This window comes from Salvelinus namaycush, chromosome 10, assembly GCF_016432855.1.
Source record: "Salvelinus namaycush isolate Seneca chromosome 10, SaNama_1.0, whole genome shotgun sequence".
Lineage (NCBI taxonomy): Eukaryota > Metazoa > Chordata > Actinopteri > Salmoniformes > Salmonidae > Salvelinus > Salvelinus namaycush.
In genome coordinates, this window is record NC_052316.1 from 33,863,138 (window position 1) to 33,884,922 (window position 21,785).

A 21,785-nucleotide genomic window follows, 5' to 3' on the forward strand; every position below is an offset into this window, starting at 1 on the left:
TTAGTAAGTTCACATGTAAGTCTGACTCTGCCTCTCCTCCTCATAGTAGGTTGACAGGTGAGTCTGACTCTGCCCTCCTCCTCATAGTAGGTTGACAGGTAAGTCTGACTCTGCCCTCCTCCTCATAGTAGGTTGACAGGTAAGTCTGACTCTGCCCTCCTCCTCATAGTAGGTTGACAGGTAAGTCTGACTCTGCCCTCCTCCTCATAGTAGGTTGACAGGTAAGTCTGACTCTGCCCTCCTCCTCATAGTAGGTTGACAGGTGAGTCTGACTCTGCCCTCCTCCTCATAGTAGGTTGACAGGTAAGTCTGACTCTGCCCCCCTCTTCGTAGTAGGTTGACAGGTAAGTCTGACTCTGCCCCCCTCTTCATAGTAGGTTGACAGGTAAGTTTACCTGCAGCCAGCCCAACCAAGCAACACTATCTCTAGCCTGTTTTGGTTTCATTCAGATTTCTTAATTCATATGGAATTCTATTTACCTGTTGAGCCTGATAATATTTGTCCAAAAAATAATGGTGAAAAAACTGAATCTCTGTTGCCTTCAGAAAGTATTCGTACCCCTTGACTTACTCCACATTTTGTTGTGTTACAGCCTGAATTCAAAATTGATAATTTTTTTTGTTTGTTTTCTCTCACCCACATCCACATACAATACCCCATAATGACAAAGTGAAAATGTATTTTTTTAGATTTTATTTCAAATGTTTTGAAAATTAAATGGACATGTGAATTACATAAGTATTCACACCCCTTTTCTATTACACTCCAATTTGAGCTCCGGTGCATCCAATTGCCTTTGATAATCCTTCATGTCACTAAAATTTGATTGAAGTCCACCTGTGGCCAATTCAATTGTTTGGACATGATTTAGAAAGAAACACACCTGTTTATATAAGGTCCCACAGTTGACAGTGCATGTCAGAGCAGAAACTATACCATGAAGTCCAAGGAACTGTCCGTAGATCTCCGAGAATTATGATGAGTGTATCTACCTGAGAAAGGGTATAAAGCCATTTCTAGTGTTGAAAGTTTCCAAGAGCACAGTGGAACTACCCAGACTGCCTAGAACTGGCCGTCCAACCAAACTGGGCAAGAAGGAGCTTGGTTAGGGAGGTGACCAAGAACCCAATGACCACACTGACAGAACTACAGAGTTCCTTGGCTGAGTTGTGAGAACCTGCCAGAAGGACAACAGTCTTTACAGCACTTCACCAATCTGGGCTTTATGGGAGAGTGGCCAGACGGAAGCCATTCCAGAGAAAAGGGCACATGACAGGACGACTGGTGTTGCAAAAAGGCACGTGAAAGACTGAGAGCATAAGGCAAAAGATTCTGTGGTTTGATGAGACAGAAAACCAGGCACAGCTCATCACCCATCTAACACCATCCCTACTGTGAAGCATGGTTGTGGCAGCATCATGCTATGGGGATGCTTTTCAGTGGCAGGGACTGGGAGACTGGTAAGGATAGAGGGAACAATGAATGGAGCCAAATACAGGCAAATCCTTGATGAGAACCTGCTTCAGAGTGCAAATGACCTTAGACAATGACCCCAAGCATACAGCCAAAGCAACACTGGAATGGCTTCAGGACAAAGTCCTTGAGTGACCCAGCCAAAGCCCAGACTTGAATCCCATTGATAAACTGTGGAAAGACTTGAAGATTGCTGTTCACTGCTGCTCCCCTTCTAACTTAAGAGCTTGAGAAAATCTACAAGGAAAAATGGGAGAGAATCCCCAAATACAGACATACCGAAGATGATGAAAGCTGTAATCGCCGCCAAAGGTGCTTCTACAAAGTATTGACTCAGGGGTGTGAATACTTATTTAAATGAGTTCTGTATTTCATTTTCAATAAATTAGCAAAAATGTATTAGAACTTGTTTTCACTTTGTCATAATGGGGTATTGTGTGTAGACGGGTGAGAAAAATAATCAATTTAATCCGTTTTGAATTCAGGCTGTAACACAACAAAATGTGGAATAAGTCAAGAGGTATGAATACTTTCTGAAGACACTAAGTAATTTTTGGAATGTAAAGCTTTGTACTCAATGCTTAGGTGTATGCATGGTTATGAGCTGTGCATCATATCATGTTGCTTAATAAGGATGACCTTATATCTGTGAATATGAAGAGTTCACAGTTTCCTCTGTCTCGTCTCCCTCAAACTGACTTCAAATTTCAATTCCAAATATCGAATCTCACTATTTCTACTTTCATAAATGGTTGCAATTTCTGTTAAAGCTTAAGTCTCTGGCTGTCAGGAAATGTACCTTTTCCAGTGATGCTAAGTCTATTTCTTAGAAAAGGAAAGGGTTTTCTTTTTCTCCTGCTCTAAAAGCAGTAGCAGACTAGCCTCATGCACGCCTCTCAGGATGGCTCTGTGAATCATTTCATGCAACTGGCCCTGGGGGCTTAGAAAACCTTACTGAGATATTTTGCTGGTTATGTCCTAAATTACATACTATTCCTTACCTAGTACACTAGTTTTGACCACAGCCCATAGCCTATGTCTGCTAGGATGTAATGAGAACCGTTTATGATTGAATTTTAATAGCTTCATATTTAAAATTCACTTTCCCACAATAGGGTAGCTGACTATCCGTTTAGTCATATACTCTATGGTAAATAAGAGATTAAATATTCTGGTCCAAGAAATTTAAGGTCCCCTAGTTAAATTGATTCAGCCTACCCTACCATGTCTTATCTTAGAGACAGGGTTTGGCTCCACTCAGGTCTCTCCTGTCTTCTGTCTGTCTGCTCCAGTGTTGGTTATGGTCAAATATATTGAAATTCAGAAGTTAAACTGAAATTGCAGTTCCAGTTGTCCTCATTGCTTTTCAATGAAGAACATTCAGAATTGAAATGTAATTAACCCCAACCCTGGTCATCGTCCCCCCTTGTGGCCCACTCTCACTGTCTTCCCTCCCTATATGTCCAATCAGCTCATAAAGGCTTCCAGCGCTTCGAGGCCTTGGAGCAGTCTGATTGGTTCAGCCCAGGGCAGTCCTGGAGGGGTGTGGCCCCAAGGCAGAGGTTTCTCCTCATACACATCCTGAAGAAGAAGGTGGGGATAAGAGGAGTGTGTTGTTATTATAAAAATAAGACAAATTATTTGGAAGCAGCAGCTATTCTTCCTGGTGTGTGTATTCCTGGTGCGGCGTGCGTGCGTGCGTGCGCACGGGAGTTGCCTATAACAAGAGATGGCAAAATTTATCGGGATGTTGCTCCATTTTCACTCAAAGGCTGTATGGGGTGGGTTGATCTCTCTCTCTCCTCTCTCCCCTCTCTCCCCTCTCTCCCCTCTCCAGGTGACCCTGTACACCTATAACTGGTCAGTGGACCTTGGAGCCTCTCTGAACCGTGGGCTGGTGAGGCTGGTCCAGTGGCAGAATGCCAGGGCCCACGTTGTCCACTGTCTCCTCAACCAGAAGATGGGTCTCTTCCACCACTGCTGCTTCTCTGACACACCGGCCCACGCAGACCTCAAACAGGTAAACGTTTCTCACTCACCAAGTTCATATACATGTACCAGAAAATCCACAGACAATCTCACACAACCATCATACTTGTATGAGTGTTAGATTATAACCACACACCAAGACCATTACTGAGGTCTTTAAATCAGACACACCTGCCCAAGACCTGAAAAGGTAAACGCTCAGTCTCACGCACGGCACAGCAGTCTGCTTTAATTCATCACAGTCTAACACCCTTTGATGCAACATAACTGTGGCCTATAAGTATACATTATATTAAAGATATGTCACACACAATCTACGAATAGTACAATGTTAGGATTGGGACCATTGTCCTGGTGGCTTATATAAAGTTTGGGTCAGTCAGGGGGAATCAGTCTGTTAGTTTGTGGTGCATGATATAGGATTTACCCCAGTGTTTTAATCAAAAGGCTCAGTCTTTTCTGTTTCCTTCTACGCGGGCCAGTACCCTTGTCTCACTGGACCATGGCTCCTGCTTTCACCTGGGGCCAAAGCAAGGCCACTGGTACTTTTTAGATGGCATTTACATAACAATGTCACACGTGTAATGGTAACACAATTATACTAGAGTTTACATGAACATCAAACACTGGCATCGAGGTAAGTCTCCATGGAAATGCGGTATTAGTGTTAGTGGAGCATCTGGTGGTACAGCAGGTATAGGCCAGGCCACTCCCGAGACAGGTTACATACATCTGTCAGCTCCTGAGGGTGGGACGTGGATTCTTTCCACACTAGCAGGTCCTGTACCTCCTCATTGCTTTTCTTTTATGTCCCCCTCTCACTCTCCTCTGCTTTGTCACTTCTCTTAGTTAAAGCTGGGAGGCTGGGTGTCTTCTCGTCACTAAATCCCCTCCTTAATATCTGTTTCTCTCTGAGGTTTAAACCGCAGTAGTTTAAAACATCTGCTATCAACAGCTCTGTCACTTCTTTACTTTGTCCTTTACATTCAGTTCTTTCAGCCCTCATTGGAATTGCATTGCAAGGAGCTGCATTGTTAAGCTAAATGGTGTAACTACAGTTACAATATGTGCAATATCATATACTTGGAATCTCCAAGACTTATGCATCTGATCTTCCTGAATCCATTTGCACTGTTTTAAAATTCATAGTTCACTACTTTTGACCGGAGGCCTTTGATCCCTGGTTAAAAGTAGTGCACTAAATAGGGAATTGAGTGCCATTTGGGATGTACGCTTTGTCTGTTAGTTGTACTAAGTAGATTCCCCTTGGTCTTTAATACAGAACATCACCATGACCTCTTTTCCCCCCTCTCTCTGATCATCTCCGTCCTTCTTTTTCCCTCCCTCCCTCCCTAGGTATGGCATGTCAGCACTGAGGCCTTCATTCCTTCTTCTAGTCCTCTTTTTCACCTTTTCAGTCAACATCCCCGTCAGCCTCTTTGTATCTCTGAATCCTTTTGATAAGCTCCCGGAGAGGAGCGGAGAGAATGACTGTGTCCCAAATAAATCAAATCAAATGTTATTTGTCACATGCTCCGAATACAACAGGTGTAGGTAGACCTTACCGTGAAATGCTTGCTTACAAGGCCTTAACCAAAAATGCAGTTCAAGAAATAGTTAAGAAAATATTTGCTAAATAAACTAAAGTAAAACATTTTAATTGAAGTAACACACTAAGATTACATAACAATAACGAGGCTGTATACAGGGGCTACCGGTAACGAGTCAATGTGGGGGGGGTACAGGTTAGTTCAGGTAACTTGTACATGTAGTTAGGGGTTAAGTGACTATGCATAGATAATAAACAGTGAATAGCAGGAGTGTAAAAACAAAGGGGGGGTGTCAATGTAAATAGTCCGGGTGGCCATATGATTAATTGTTCAGCAGTCTTATGGCTTGGGGGTAGAAGCTGTTAAGTAGTCTTTTGGACCTCTGGTACCACTTGCCGTGGCTGTATTCTTTGACCATTTTTGGGCCTTCCTCTGACACGCCTAGTATATAGATCCTGGATGGCAGGAAGCTTGGACCCAGTGATATATTGGGTAGTGCGCACTACCCTCTGTAGTACCATACAGTCAGATGCCAAGCAGTTGCCATAACAGGCGGTGATGCAACCAGTCAGGATGTCAAATCATTTCAGTCTCCTGAGGGGTAAAATGACTGTTTTGGTGTGTTTGGACCATGACACTTTGTTGGTGATGTGGGCACCAAGGAACTTGAAACTCTTGACCCGCTCCACTACAGCCCAGTTGATGAGAATGGGGGCCTGTTCGGCCCTTCTTTTCCTGTAGTCCACGATCAGCTCCTTTGTGTTGCTCACATTGAGAGAGAGAGGTTGTTGTCCTGGCACCACACTATGTAGTGGAATAGCACCCTATTCCCCTATGTAGTGCACTGCTTTTGACCGGGTGCCATTTGGGACACAGCTGAGGAGTGTAGAGAATCATTCAGCTCTCCGACTTCACGGCCCGTGTTTTTAGTTCCGTAGCTCTCCGACACAAAGAATGCCTATAATTTCTGAGCAGTCTGCCTGAATGCTTGACTACAAGAGAGGAAAGAGAGAGGTATTTTTAGGTGCTTTTAGATGATTTTGCTAAAACAATAGGCACTGTTTTACTCGTTGCTTTTCCCTTGGAACTTAAGAGGATACACATATTGCGTTTTTGTTTAAGTGTTTTTGAGGTCATAACTGTGATAAATGGGACAAACATCCTCCTAACATTTTGTCAGTAAATAAGTGCAATGCCATTGCCCCCAGTGTCATCGCAAGTCAACCAATTACAGTGCAAAAAAGTCAACATAAAAGAAAGGAAATGTCCCAAACTTTTTCTCTATTTCGTTCTGGATGCCCTCTTAATCGCCTCTACACTAATGAATGAGGACAGAAGGCAGAGTCAAAGCGGCAGAAAATTTGCCCGCGCAGACCGTCATCTGTCACTGTCCTGATGAGGAGCACAGTGGGCACCAGTGCCCAGTTCAACCCCCTTCACCCCCTGGGCATGAGACAGACACTGGACAGAGGGCTCTGCCCATAGAGATCCTATTAAATTATTATTCTAATTTATAATTCTATGGCTTTGCCACACTGGGGCATCTGGGCCCTCCCCGTCCTCCTCTTCCTCCTCATCCATTGCCCCGGTCCTGCCCAGCAGCCATTAAGCTGCTCTCTTGAGCTAACTTCCCCAAAAGTTCCTTTTAGTAGGGGGGGGGGGGGTGTTGAGGGCATATAAGCTGTGCAGTGTAAATCAGGGCATGCTGTCCATGCACCATCTCCAAAGCTTCAGCACTCCTTTGGGTTGACTATAATCCCTGCTACAGTTTGAGTCAAGGGCTCAGTCCAGTTGTATTAGGCTTTTAAAGTAGATCATGGTTTCAGCCCTACCAGAGTTGGTCTGTACATTTGTCTATAAACAGATACTGTAGTTTATGAAAATATGGGTTTCTGAAGAGTTATTCTACCGTTTAGGTTTATCTAATATGTCAAATAAAATCGAATTGTGTTGGTCACATACACGTGTTTAGCAGATGTTGTTGCGGGGGTAGCGAAATGCTTGTGTTCCTAGCTCCAACAGTGCAGTAGTATCTAACAAGTAATATCTAACAATTTCACAACAATACACACAAATCTAAGTAAAGGAATGGAATTAAGAATATATAAATATATAGACGAGCAATGTCAGAGCGGCATAAACTAAGATACAGTAGAATAGAATACAGTATATGAGATGAGATGAGTAATGCAAAATATGTGAACATTATTAAAGTGACTAGTGTTGCATTATTAACGTGGCCAGTGATTTCAAGTCTATGTATATAGGCAGCAGCCTCTAATGTGCCGGTGATGTGATGGCTATTTAACATTCTGATGGTCTTGAGATAGAATCTGTTTTTCATTCTCCTAGTCCTGGCTTTGATGCACCTCTACTGACCTCGCCTTCTGGATGATACCAGGGTGAACAGGCAGTGGCTCAGGTGGTTGTTGTCCTTGATTATCTTTTTGGCCTTCCTGTGACATCGGGTGCTGTAGGTGTCCTGGAGCACCACCCTCTGGGGAGAGCCCTGCGGTTGCAGGCGGTACAGTTGCCATACCAGGCGGTGATACAGCCCGACAGGATGCTCTCAATTGTGCATCTGTAAAAGTTTGAGGGTTTTAAGTGCCACGCCAAATTTCTTCAGCCTCCTGAGGTTGGGTGGATGGACCATTTCAGTTTGTCAGTGATGTTTACGCCGAGGAACTTGAAGCTTTCCACCTTCTCCACTGCGGTCCAGTCGATGTGGATAGGGGGGTGCTCCCTCTGCTGTTTCCTGAAGTCCACGATCAGCTCGTTTTGTTGACGTTGAGTGAGACGTTATTTTCCAGGCACCACACTCCCAGAGCACTGACCTCCTCCCTGTAGGCTGTCATGTCATTGTTGGTAATCAAGCCTACTACTGTTGTGTCGAGGCGTGCGTGGCCACGCAGTCATGGGTGAACAGGGAGTACAGGAGGGGGCTGAGCACGCACCCTTGTGGGGCCCCAGTGTTGAGGATCAGCGAAGTGGAGATGTTGAACAACATTCTTACATACAGTGGGGCAAAAAAGTATTTAGTCAGCCACCAATTGTGCAAGTTCTCCCACTTAAAAAGATGAGAGGCCTGCAATTTTCATCATAGGTACACTTCAACTATGACAGACAAAATGAGAGAAAAAAATCCAGAAAATCACATTGTAGGATTTTTAATGAATTTTTTTGCAAATTATGGTTGAAAATAAGTATTTGGTCACCTACAAACAAGCAAGATTTCTGGCTCTCACAGACCTGTAACTTCTTCTTTAAGAGGCTCCTCTGTCCTCCACTTGTTACCTGTATTAATGGCACCTGTTTGAACTTGTTATCAGTATAAAAGACACCTGTCCACAACCTCAAACAGTCACACTCCAAACTCCACTATGGCCAAGACCAAAGAGCTGTCAAAGGACACCAGAAACAAAATTGTAGACCTGCACCAGGCTGGGAAGACTGAACCTGCAATATAGGTAAGCAGCTTGGTTTGAAGAAATCAACTGTGGGAGCAATTATTAGGAAATGGAAGACATACAAGACCACTGATAATCTCCCTCGATCTGGGGCTCCACGCAAGATCTCACCCCGTGGGGTCAAAATGATCACAAGAACGGTGAGCAAAAATCCCAGACCTAGTGAATGACCTGCAGAGAGCTGGGACCAAAGTAATAAAGCCTACCATCAGTAACACACTACGCCGCCAGGGACTCAAATCCTGCAGTGCCAGACGTGTCCCCCTGCTTAAGCCAGTACATGTCCAGGCCCGTCTGAAGTTTGCTAGAGAGCATTTGGATGATCCAGAAGAAGATTGGGAGAATGTCATGTGGTCAGATGAAACCAAAATAGAACTTTTTGGTAAAAACTCAACTCGTCGTGTTTGGAGGACAAAGAATGCTGAGTTGCATCCAAAGAACACCATACCTACTGTGAAGCATGGGGGTGGAAACATAATGCTTTGGGGATGTTTTTCTGCAAAGGAACCAGGACGACTGATCCGTGTAAAGGAAAGAATGAATGGGGCCATGTATCGTGAGATTTTGAGTGAAAACCTCCTTCCATCAGCAAGGGCATTGAAGATGAAACGTGGCTGGGTCTTTCAGCATGACAATGATCCCAAACACACCGCCCGGGCAACGAAGGAGTGGCTTCGTAAGAAGCATTTCAAGGTCCTGGAGTGGCCTAGCCAGTCTCCAGATCTCAACCCCATAGAAAATCTTTGGAGGGAGTTGAAAGTCCGTGTTGCCCAGCAACAGCCCCAAAACATCACTGATATAGAGGAGATCTGCATGGAGGAATGGGCCAAAATACCAGCAACAGTGTGTGAAAACCTTGTGAAGACTTACAGAAAACGTTTGACCTCTGTCATTGCCAACAAAGGGTATATTACAAAGTATTGAGAAACTTTTGTTATTGACCAAATACTTATTTTCCACCGTAATTTGCAAATAAATTCGTTAAAAATCCTACAATGTGATTTTCTGGATTTTCTTTCTCTCATAGTTGAAGTGTACCTATGATGAAAATTACAGGCCTCTCATCTTTTTAAGTGGGAGAACTTGCACAATTGGTGGCTGACTAAATACTTTTTTGCCCCACTATAGGTATTCCTCTTGTCCAGATGGGATAGGGCAGTACGATGGCTTTCGTCTGTGGATCTATTGGGGCGGTAAGCAAATCTAAGTGGGTCTTGGGTGGCAGGTAGAGGTGATATGATCCTTGACTAGTCTCTCAAAGCACTTCATGATGACAGAAGTGAGTGCTATGGGGCGATAGTCTTTTAATTCAGTTACCTTTGTTCCTGTACCCAAGAAAGCAATGGTTCCATCTTGAAGCATGTGGGGACAGCAGCATGGGATAGGGAGAAATTGAATATGTCCGTAAACACTCCAGCCAGCTGGTCTGCGCATGCTCTGAGGATGCGGCTAGGGATGCCGTCTGTGCCGGCATCCTTGTGAGGGTTAACACGCTTAGTCTTACTCACGTCAGCTACGGACACGGAGAGCCCACAGTCCTTGGTAGCGGGCCACGTCGGTGGCACTGTGTTATCCTGAAAGCGTGCGAAGGGGTTTAGATTGTCTGAAGCAAGACGTTGGTGTCCGTAAACACGACGTCGCTGGTTTTCCTTTTGTAATCCGTGATTGTCCGTAGACCCTGCCATATACAGTTGAAGTCGGAATTTTACATACACTTATGTTGGTGTCATTAAAACTTGTTTTTGAACCACTCAACAAATGTCTTGTTAACAAACTATAGCTATTGACAAGTCGGTTAGGTCATCTACTTTGTGCATGACACAAGTAATTTTTCCAACAATTGTTTACAGACAGATTATTTCACTTATAATTCACTGTATCACAATTCCAGGTGGTCAGAAGTTTACATGCACTAAGTTGACTCAGCCTTTAAAACTTCTTATGGCTGCATCCCGCTACCGGGATTGATATGACAACAGCCAGTGAAAGTGCAGGGCGCCAAATTCAAACAACAGAAATCTCATAATTAAAATTCCTCAAACATACATGTGTTTTATATCATTTTAAAGGTAATCTTGTTGTTAATCCCACCAAAGTGTCCGATTTCAAATATGCTTTTCAGCGAAAGCACTACAAACGATTGTGTTAGGTCACCACCAAACCACAATAAGCACAGCCATTTTTCCAGCGAAAGATAGCTTTCACAAAAAGCAGAAATAGAGATAAAATTAATCACTAACCTTTGATTATCTTCATCAGATGACACTCATAGGACTTCATGTTACACAATACATGCATGTTTTGTTTGATAAAGTTCATATTTATAACAAAAAATCTGAGTTTACATTGGCGCGTTACATTCACTAGTTCCAAAAACATCAAGTGATTTTGCATAGCCACATCGTTTCAACAGAAATACTCATCATAAATGTAGATGATAATACAAGTTATACACGTGGAATTATAGATATACCTCTCCTTAATGCAACCGCTGTGTCAGATTTCAAAAAAACTTTACGGAAAAAGGAAATCATGCAATAACCTGAGACGGAGCTCAGAACAATAGCCAAATTAGCCGCCATGTTGGGGTCAACAGAAACCAAAAAATACATGATAAATGTTTCCTTACCTTTGATGAACTTCATCAGAATGCATTCCTAGGAATCCCAGGTCCACAATAAATGCTTGATTTGTTCGATTAATGTCTGTTATTTATGTCCAATTAGCTACTTTGGTTAGCGCTTTTGGTAAACAATTCCAAAGTCACAAAGCGCGTCCACTATAACATGACGAAATGTCCAAAAGTTCCGTAACAGTCAGTAGAAACATGTCAAACGATGTACTGAATCAATCTTTAGAATGTTGTTAACATACATCTTGAATAACGTTCCAACCGGAGAATTAGATTGACTTCAGAAGAGCGGTGGAACGGAGGTCCTCATGCGCATGTGAAAGCATGGTCAGCTCGTGGCAGACCTGACTAATTCCGGTCCCTTCACATTAGAGTCATCAGACAAAGTTCTGTTGACTGTTGACATCTAGTGGAAGCCGTAGGAAGTGAAAACTCATCAATATCTCGCTGTAATTTCAATGAGAGCTTGGTTGAAAATCTGCCACCTCAGAAAAAATTCGAACAGGAAGTGGAACTTCTCAGGATTTTGCCTGCCATATGAGTTCTGTTATACTCACACATAATTCAAACAGTTTTACAAACTTCAGAGTGTTTTCTATCCAATACGAATAATAATATGCATATATTAGCAACTGGGACTGAGGAGCAGGCAATTTACTATGGGCACCTTTCATCCAAGCTACTCAATACTGCCCCTGCAGCCATAAGAAGTTTTAAACAGCTTGGAAAATTCCATAAAGTGATGTCATGGCTTTAGAAGCTTCTGATAGACTAATTGACATAATTTGAGTCAATTGGAGGTGTACCTGTGGATATATTTCAAGACCTACCTTCAAACTCAGTGCCCTTTGCTTGACATCATGGGAAAATCTAAAGAAATCAGCCAAGACCTCAGAAGAAAAAATTGGAGACCTCCACAAGTCTGGTTCATCCTTAGGAGCAATTTCCAAACGCCTGAAGGTACCACGTTCATCTGTACAAACAATAGTACGCAAGTATAAACACCATGGGACCACACAGCCGTCATACCGCTCAGGAAGGAGACACGTTCTGTCTCCTAGAGATGAATGTACTTTGGTGCGAAAAGTTCAAATCAATCCCAGAACAGCAGCAAAGGACCTTGTGAAGATGCTGGAGGAAACAGGTACAAAAGTATCTATATCCACAGTAAAATGAGTCTTATATCGCCATAACCTGAAAGGCCGCTCAGCAAGGAAGAAGCCACTGCTCCATAACCGCCATAAAAAAGCCAAACTACGGTTTGCTGCTGCACATGGAGACAAAGATCCTACGTTTTGGTCTGATGAAACAAAAATAGAACTGTTTGACCATAATGACCATCGTTATGTTTAGAGAAAAAAGGGGGATGCTTGCAAGCCAAAGAACACCATCCCAACCGTGATGGACGGGGGTGGCAGCATCATGTTGTGGGGGTGCTTTGCTGCAGGAAGGACTGGTGCCCTTCACAAAATAGATGGTGTTATGTGGATATATTGAAGCAACATCTCAAGACAAATGGGTCTTCCAAATGGACAATGACCCCAAGCATAGGTCCAAAGTTGTGGCAAAATGGCTTGAGGACAACGAAGTCAAGGTATTGGAGTGGCCATCACAAAGCCCTGACCTCAATCCTATAGAACATTTGTGGGCAGAACTGAAAAAGTGTCTGCGAGCAAGGAGGCCTACAAACCTGACTCGGTTACACCAGCTCTGTCAGGAGGAATGGGCCAAAATTCACCCAACTTATTGTGGGAAGCTTGTGGAAGGCTACCTGAAACGTTTGACCCAAGTGAAACAATTTAAAGGCAATGCTACCAAATACTAATTGAGTGTATGTGAACTTCTGACCCACTGGGAATGTGATGGAAAAAATTAAAGCTGAAATAAATCATTCTCTCTACTATTATTCTGACATGTCACAATCTTAAAATAAAGTGGTGATCCTAACTGACCTAAAACAGGGAGTTTTTTTACTAGGATTAAATGTCAGTAGTTGTGAAAAACTGAGTTTAAATGTATTTGTCTAAGGTGTATGTAAACGTCCTACTTTAACTGTACGTCTCATGTCTGAGCCGTTTAATTACGACTCCACTTTGTCTCTATACTGACGTTTTGCCTGTTTAATTGATTTACTGAGGGAATAACTACACTGTTTGTATTCGGCCATATTCCCAGTCACCTTGCCATGTGTGTACAACTTGTCTTCAATTAGTTAATTTATTACAGAGGAATATTGAGTTGGAATTCTGATTTGTCAGATATGAGTTTCAAACCCAATGGCTTTGGCTTGTTTGAGGTACATCATTCATGTGTGTTTAATAAAAAAAATATTGTCATGGTATGTTCACCAGAAAGTTACTTGTTTAGTAACTTCGAGAAAACCTCACAGCTTCTCCGCCTCCCTCACTCATTCATCTCTCATTTCAACTCTCATTTTCCTCTTTCTCTGTCACTCCCCCTCTAATCTCCTCCTTCTTTCCTTCAATTCCTCTCAGTTTCTCTCCCTCTCACCAGCTACAGTATCTCTCTCCAGCATCTCTCACCAGCTACAGTATCTCTCTCCAGCATCTCTCTCCAGCTACAGTATCTCTCTCCAGCATCTCTCTCCAGCTACAGTATCTCTCTCCAGCTACAGTATCTCTCTCCAGCTACAGTATCTCTCTCCAGCTACAGTATCTCTCTCCAGCTACAGTATCTCTCTGCTTCTCTTCCTCTTTCCTTTCTCTCTGCTTCTCTTTACATCTCCCTCTCATCTACTTCCTCCCTCTCTCTCCCAGCAGGAGTCCAACCCGTTCATCAACCCGACCATTGAGGCCGATGCACTGCTGAGGAGCCCGGTGCCCGGCAAGGACCAGGGCAAGCTGTCTAGCTCTGGCCGCTCCCTGGCCCCCCTCCACTTCCCCTCGGAGCTGGTGCCCTTTGACGAGGCCCTCAGGGACTTGGGGACGGGCCGACCCCTGGCCAGCACTCAGGACGGGGCTGACGTGGTGGCTCGGCACGGGACCCAGCTACTGGAGGTCAAGGCTGCAGAACGCAGAGGTCAGATAGTCTCTGTATATGAACACTCTAATCATGTGTATGAGGTCAGATCCACTTCATACCCATCTTACCTCTCTGAATAGTACAGTTGAAGTCGGAAGTTTACATACACCTTAGCCAAATACATTTAAACTCAGTTTTTCACAATTCCTGACATTTAATCCTAGTAAAAATCCCCTGTCTTAGGTCAGTTAGGATCACCACTTTATTTTAAGACTGTGAAATGTCAGGAAAGTAGTAAAGAGAATGATTTCTTTCTTTCATCACATTCCCAGTGGGTCAGAAGTTTACAAACACTCAATTAGTATTTGGTAGCATTGCCTTTAAATTGTTTCACATTGTCCATTTGGAAGACCCATTTGCGACTAAGCTTCAACTTCCTGACTGATGTCTTGAGATGTTGCTTCAACATAGCCACATCATTTTCCTTCCTCATGATGCCATCTGTTTTGTGAAGGGCACCAGTCCCTCCTGCAGCAAAGCACCCCCACAACATGATGCTGCCACCGCCGTGCTTCACAGTTGGGATGGTGTTCTTCGGCTTGCAAGCCTCCCCCTTTTTCCTCCAAACATAACAATGGTCATTATGGCCAAACAGTTCTATTTTTGTTTCATCAGACTAGAGGACATTTCTCCAAAAAGTATGACCTTTGTCCCCATGTGCAGTTGCAAACCATAGTCTGGCTATTTTATGGTGGTTTTGGAGCAGTGGCTTCTTCCTTGCTGAGCGGCCTTTCAGGTTATGTCGATATAGGACTCGTTTTACTGTGGATATAGATACTTTTGTACCTGTTTCCTCCAGCATCTTCACAAGGTCCTTTGCTGTTGTTCTGGGATTGATTTGCACGTTTCGCACCAAAGTACGTTCATCTCTAGGAGACAGAATGCGTCTCCTTCCTGAGCAGTATGACGGCTGCGTGGTCCCATGGCGTACCATTGTTTGTACAGATGAACGTGGTACCTTAATGCATTTGTAAATTGCTCCCTAGGATGAACCAGACTTGTGGAGGTCTCCAATTATTTCTTCTGAGGTCTTGGCTTATTTCTTTAGATTTTCCCATGATGTCAAGCAAAGAGGCACTGAGTTTGAAGGTAGGCCTTGAAATACATCCACAGGTACACCTCCAATGATGTCAATTAGCCTATCAGAAGCTTCTAAAGCCATGACATAATTTTCTGGAATTTTCCAAGCTGTTTAAAGGCACAGTCAACTTAGTGTATGTAAACTTCTGACCCACTGGAATTGTGATACCGTGAAATAATCTGTCTGTAAACAATTGTTGGAAAATTACTTGTGTCATGCACAAAGTAGAAGTCCTAACCGACTTGCCAAAACTATAGTTTGTTAACAAGAAATTGAAGTTGAAAAACGAGTTTTAATGACTCCAACCTAGGTGTATGTAAACTTTCGACTTCAACTGTACATACTGTACTGTCTATTGAATTATAATGTACATTATAATGTAGTATATTGATTTGTTTGTAATGGTTGTCTTGTGTGTGTGTGCCATTTTTTTACAGTTTCGTTAATGATATATTTATTTGTGAACTAAGGGGATTTTTAAAGCAATGTTTTTTTAACACCCAATGTCAATGTGTTGTAAAAGGTTTAAAGAGGGTGTTTAAATTACAAGATGCTCTAGCTATGTTCATTTGATACAAGGTGAGCCAGTCCATCCGCAGGCAGTAACCGAGATGAAGTAGCCAGCTTTACTTATTGAGGAGATGTGGGTAGTCAGTCCTTGGCCCTAACAGAGACAGACAGTGCCATGCAGATCCAGGCAGGAGGCTCAAGGCCTGGCTGATAGCTGTTAGCTGCTGGCGCTGAGCTGTGAGGGATGGTTAACACGTGATACATGGCCCTGGGAACACTAGGGTGTCCTAAATGGTACCCTATTCCCTTTATAGTGCACTACATTTGACCAGAGCCCTATGTGTAGTACCATATAAGGAATAGGGTGCCTTTTGTGACGCATACTTACTTCTCCCCATTCCCCACCGCTGTGCTGTGTGACTAAAGAGTGTTTGTGTGGGTTAATCTCCATGTTGACAGAGATGGAGAAGCAGATGAAGATTGAGAACCTGTTTGTGACTTGGCAGCAGAGGTCAGCGCAGTCCAACATGCCCATCTCAGTAAGTACCACAGCCGTTTTAGACACACCAGAGTGCCACAGCCGTTTTAGACACACCAGAGTGCCACAGCCGTTTTAGACACACCAGAGTGCCACAGCCGTTTTAGACACACCAGAGTGCCACAGCCGTTTTAGACACACCAGAGTGCCACAGCCGTTTTAGACACACCAGAGTGCCACAGTCATTTCCCTCCACATCAAACGCCTGTGGACATACACAGCGACTCTCATTCAAATCTCAGAAAATGGCATCTCTCCATCTGAAACACATTTACACACATTTGCATGTGGGCGCAAGTGCTTGTGTGAAATTTGTAAGATTCATCCAAGAGCTGCTATGCTGTCAGGAAGATGGGAGTTTTATGCACTGTAGCTAATTGATGTATATTTAACTCTTGCCATGTTTTACTTGTCTGGGACTTTGGCACAGAGAAATAAATATAATATTATTTATAAGTAGTCCCCTTTTAAATATTACCACTAATTCACAAAGGTTACAAGCTGGCAAGGAACATTTAAAGAGCTTTAAAGGTGAGATGTTAACTCTTAAATTGAAATTACAGCAGGCATCATGGGACTGTAGAGTTGATATTACAGCAGGCATCGTGGGACTGTAGAGTTGATATTACAGCAGGCATCATGGGACTGTAGAGTTGATATTACAGCAGGCGTCGTGGGACTGTAGAGTTGATATTACAGCAGGCGTCATGGGACTGTAGAGTTGATATTACAGCAGGCGTCGTGGGACTGTAGAGTTGATATTACAGCAGGCATCATGGGACTGTAGAGTTGATATTACAGCAGGCGTCATGGGACTGTAGAGTTGATATTACAGCAGGCATCATGGGACTGTAGAGTTGATATTACAGCAGGCATCATGGGACTGTAGAGTTGATATTACAGCAGGCGTCGTGGGACTGTAGAGTTGATTTTAAAGCAGGCATCATGGGACATTACAGCAGGCATCATGGGACTGTAGAGTTGATATTACAGCAGGCATCATGGGACTGTAGAGTTGATATTACAGCAGGCGTCATGGGACTGTAGAGTTGATATTACAGCAGGCATCATGGGACTGTAGAGTTGATATTACAGCAGGCATCATGGGACTGTAGAGTTGATATTACAGCAGGCGTCATGGGACTGTAGAGTTGATATTACAGCAGGCATCATGGGACTGTAGAGTTGATATTACAGCAGGCATCATGGGACTGTAGAGTTGATATTACAGCAGGCGTCATGGGACTGTAGAGTTGATATTACAGCAGGCATCATGGGACTGTAGAGTTGATATTACAGCAGGCATCATGGGATTGTAGAGTTGATTTTAAAGCAGGCATCATGGGACTGTAGAGTTGATATTACAGCAGGCATCATGGGACATTACAGCAGGCATCATGGGACTGTAGAGTTGAAATTACAGCAGGCGTCGTGGGACTCAGAAGTTTCACCAGAGGCACTGCAGCTGTAGATGTTTTTGAAACACTACATTCATTTCACCAAAAATGCAATGCCTACCTTCATCACACAAAAAAAGATTGATGAAAACAACGGTCTCTTTCATGCTTAAATAACCACTGGTTACAGTATAGACTCCTCAAACTCAACCCTGGACCTCGAAGCCAGTTCCACTGCGTTTTGTTCATTATTGCTCTCTAATCAGGGGGACACCAGGTGGATGCAATTCATTATCAGATTGAACCGACAACCAGCAGGCTACGGACCTCGTAGTGGTGAATAGCCCTGGTATAGACAGTCAGGAGAACACCACCAGTAGGCCTCATAAGTTACATTCTGTCAGTCCCACTGACTCAGTCTAATGAGCTGGTGGCGGATGATGACATCATCTGTGCTCCACGTGTGTGCTCCCTCTCTCAGTATGTCACCACTCACCAGAGCAGGCTTATCCATTACTGGCCAGTTAGATGACTGTCTGGCTGCCTGACTTGGCCCCTCCACAGTGGGGGACCCCTCTTCCTTCACTGGCCCCTCAGGTCCCCAAGCATTATGGCCCTTGATCAGCCTTCCTGTGGATCCCTGACTTTATCCCTGACTTGTGATGGATTAGATATGAGAGGAGATCACATCAGCACAGCAGAGAGTGTTGTGTTCTGTCTCCCACTCCCTCGTCTAACACACACAGTCGTATCTACATCTCTCTGCCTGTCTATCTCCAGGCTGCACAGGGATGATAGATGATAGATGTGTCAATAAGAATGATTTTATAAGAGAGCAACAGATTAAAGCCCAGATGAGATGAGCCATAACACTGAATTAGTCATTTTACTCTGTAGTATGCCCTGTCTGTAGTGTTTAGTACACGGTTTGATTGTGGGATTAGGAAACTGGTCATTAATTCTCAGTGGGTGGGTGGGTGGGTGTATTTACATGCTGGTACTTTTGGTATCATTAACTAGAAGAATTCACATTCGGCTCTAAGGACCATGAAATAAAAATAGAGATGTTTCCTTACTTTCCACAGGCAGTGGACTTGGACACTCTGAAGCAGTCGTCCAGACTAGTGCACTACTGCGCCACCCCTCTGCTCTTTGACCCCGTGTTCAGGAAGCAGATCCAGGAAGAGCAGATTGTCCAAACTCAACAGGTCAAGGTCAGAGTCCATGGCTGCTTTCCCTTGGGGCTTAACTCAACAAAGCTTTCTTAGTCTCCAACAAGCTTTCTCTGCCCTTAACCTTGTTCTGAACACCTCCAAAACAAAGGTCATGTGTTTTGGTAAGAAGAATGCCCCTCTCCCCACCGGTGTGATTACTACCTCTGAGGGTTTAGAGCTTGAGGTAGTCACCCCTTTCAAGTACTTGGGAGTATGGCTAGACGGTACACTGTCCTTCTCTCAGCACATATTAAAGCTGCAGCCTAAGGTTAAATCTAGACTTGGTTTCCTCTATCGTAATCACTCCTCTTTCACCCCAGCTGCCAAATTAACCCTGATTCAGATGACCATCCTACCCATGCTAGATTACGGAGACGTAATTTATAGATCGGCAGGCAAGGGTGCTCTCGAGCAGCTAGATGTTCTTTACCATTCGACCGTCAGATTTGCCACCAATGCTCCTTATAGGACACATCACTGCACTCCTCTGTAAACTGGTCATCTCTGTATACCCATCACAAGACCCAATGGTTGATGCTTATTTATAAAACTCTCTTAGGCCTCACTCCCCCCTATCTGAGATACTTACTGCAGCCCTCATCCTCCACATACAATACCCGTTCTGACAGTCACATTCTGTTAAAGGTCCCCAAAGCACACACATCACTGGGTTGCTCGTCTTTTCAGTTCGCTGCAGCTAGCGACTGGAACAAGCTTTAAAAAACACTCAAACTGGACAGTTTTATCTCCATCTCTTCATTCAAAGACTCAGTCATGGACGCTCTTACTGACAGTTGTGGCTGCTTCGCGTGATGTATTGTTGTCTCTACCTTCTTGCCTTTGTGCTGTTGTCTGTGTCCAATAATGTTTGTACTATGTTGTGCTGCTGTCATGTTGTGTTGCTACCATGTTGTTGTTGTGTTATGTTGCTGCCATGCTTTGTTGTTGTCTTAGGCCTCTCTTTATGTAGTGTTGTGGTGTCTCTTGCCGTGATGTATGTGGTGTCCTATATTTTACTTTTAATCCCAGCCCCCGGCCCCGCAGGATGCCTTTTGCCTTTTGGAAGGACATCATTGTAAATAAGAATTTGTTCTTAACTGACTTCCCTAGTTAAATAAAATAAATATATATATATAAAACTCAAGCATCTCCTCAAATGGTTGTTCACTTCTCTCTTACTTAGAAAGATGCCCTTAGTTCCAAATCTTGGAAAGCATCCCAAACTTCCCAAGTGTTTAGAAAAATCCTGGAAGGAGAATTTCCGGAATCAGGATGGAACAATCAGCAATCTTCCAACAGTCTTTCAGCCAGAACCTCTGAAAATCCTGGGAACTTTGTAAAAGTTTTATGTATTTAGCAAATTTAGACAAAGGTGGTCACAGTCTGATGAAACAGTTCACCTCTCCACTCCCACTCTCCTCTCCCCTCATCCTCTCCAGAAGCGTCATCACTCCAGTGACTCCATGGCGTCTGGCAGGAACCGTAGCTACAGCACAGACTCAGTTGACAAACTGCCCAGCCGGCTGAGAGAGGGGCCCTGGTTGCAGGACATCTCTAACACCTTCCTCCAGCAGTATGTCCAGTACCTCCAGAGTATGGGCTTCATCCTGGTCCAGGTCCGGCCACAGTCCCCAGCGCGCAGGTACGTCTTTCTGACAGTCCAGTGGTCCTCAACTCTCTGAACTATACTAGTAACCTATCTTTCTACACCATACTAGTTCAAGTTTATTTACCACGTGCAATGAATACATTGGAAATCTAACTCACCCGATCTCTCAACCCAAAAAAACACAATGAAAACACAATACAACTCAGGGCAAATGTCCTCTTTCTCTGAGTTTCCCTCCTATGATCCTTTATGTGACTGTGAGCAGAACTATGAGCACTATTCATCCATTAGTCATCAGATGTGTTGTGATCCCCTCCAAGCCTCCAATAGCCACACCCCTCTGGTCATGCATGTGATATAACTACAGTAGACACTTGGCAGACACACACACACACACACACACACGGGCGGATGGACAGACGGACAGACACACACAGTACACTCTCTCTCTGTTTTTTTCCCCATCCCTGCTTAACCTCTAACCCTGCCTGTCTCTCTCTCTCTCTCTCTCCTCTCTCCATGTAGCATCCCCAGGGCCCGGGCAGCCATGTTCAGCTCATTGTCGTCAGAGAGGCAGTCCTTCTCCTATAACAAAACCAGGAGTGAGGACAGCCCTAAGGTAAGTAGTGCTGATGCAAGCGCTCAGGATATTCCCACACGTACACTGGCTAAAAGGCACACAGGGATATATTGACTCTGACGCCCTCTTCCTCTCTCTCTGACAAACATGCTCTCTCTCTCTAACGCTCACTCTATTCACACACACACACACACACAAACACACACCGCTTCATCATCAACTCTTGAGGTAATGTTGTTTTTCTCCGCAGAGCACAGGGTCGGATATTACCGCGTACTACCTCCAGAGGGCGCTGCCAGGGGGCATTGTATTGATGGAGCTTGCCTTTCAGGTGAATCTTTCTCTCTCGCTCTCTCTCTCTTTCAAAGGGGTTTATTGGCATGGGGAAAATGTTGCCAAAGGAGTGAAATAAACACAAGTGAGTATACACAAAACAACACAAACAGAAAACTATACAAATTTAACTGTAAATATGGCACTCAAAAGGTAACATTTTAAGTGTTATATCAGCTATGTGCAGTGTTTAAATAAAAAAAAAAGGTTATTCTTTGGGGGGGGTAGATCAGCTTTAATACTGCAGATAGATTATAGCTTCCATCAATGTAATTGTCTGCATCATTTCCAATCCCCCATATTTTTTTATATATACACTGCTCAAAAAAATAAAGGGAACACTTAAACAACACAATGTAACTCCAAGTC

At 43.8% G+C, this 21,785-nt stretch overlaps 1 protein-coding gene across 1 annotated transcript in view; it reads left to right on the forward strand.

Annotated features, from left to right (window-relative positions):
* Positions 1–21,785, forward strand: part of LOC120054317 (KICSTOR complex protein SZT2-like) — a 153,516-nt gene that overhangs the window by 91,294 nt on the left and 40,437 nt on the right. The window contains exons 56-63 of the mRNA XM_039001731.1: positions 2,946–3,067; positions 3,312–3,494; positions 13,893–14,151; positions 16,205–16,284; positions 18,766–18,894; positions 20,334–20,536; positions 21,029–21,122; positions 21,334–21,414. Of these exons, the coding sequence (XP_038857659.1) occupies positions 2,946–3,067; positions 3,312–3,494; positions 13,893–14,151; positions 16,205–16,284; positions 18,766–18,894; positions 20,334–20,536; positions 21,029–21,122; positions 21,334–21,414 (1,151 nt within the window). The remainder of the gene's footprint in view (positions 1–2,945; positions 3,068–3,311; positions 3,495–13,892; positions 14,152–16,204; positions 16,285–18,765; positions 18,895–20,333; positions 20,537–21,028; positions 21,123–21,333; positions 21,415–21,785) is intronic.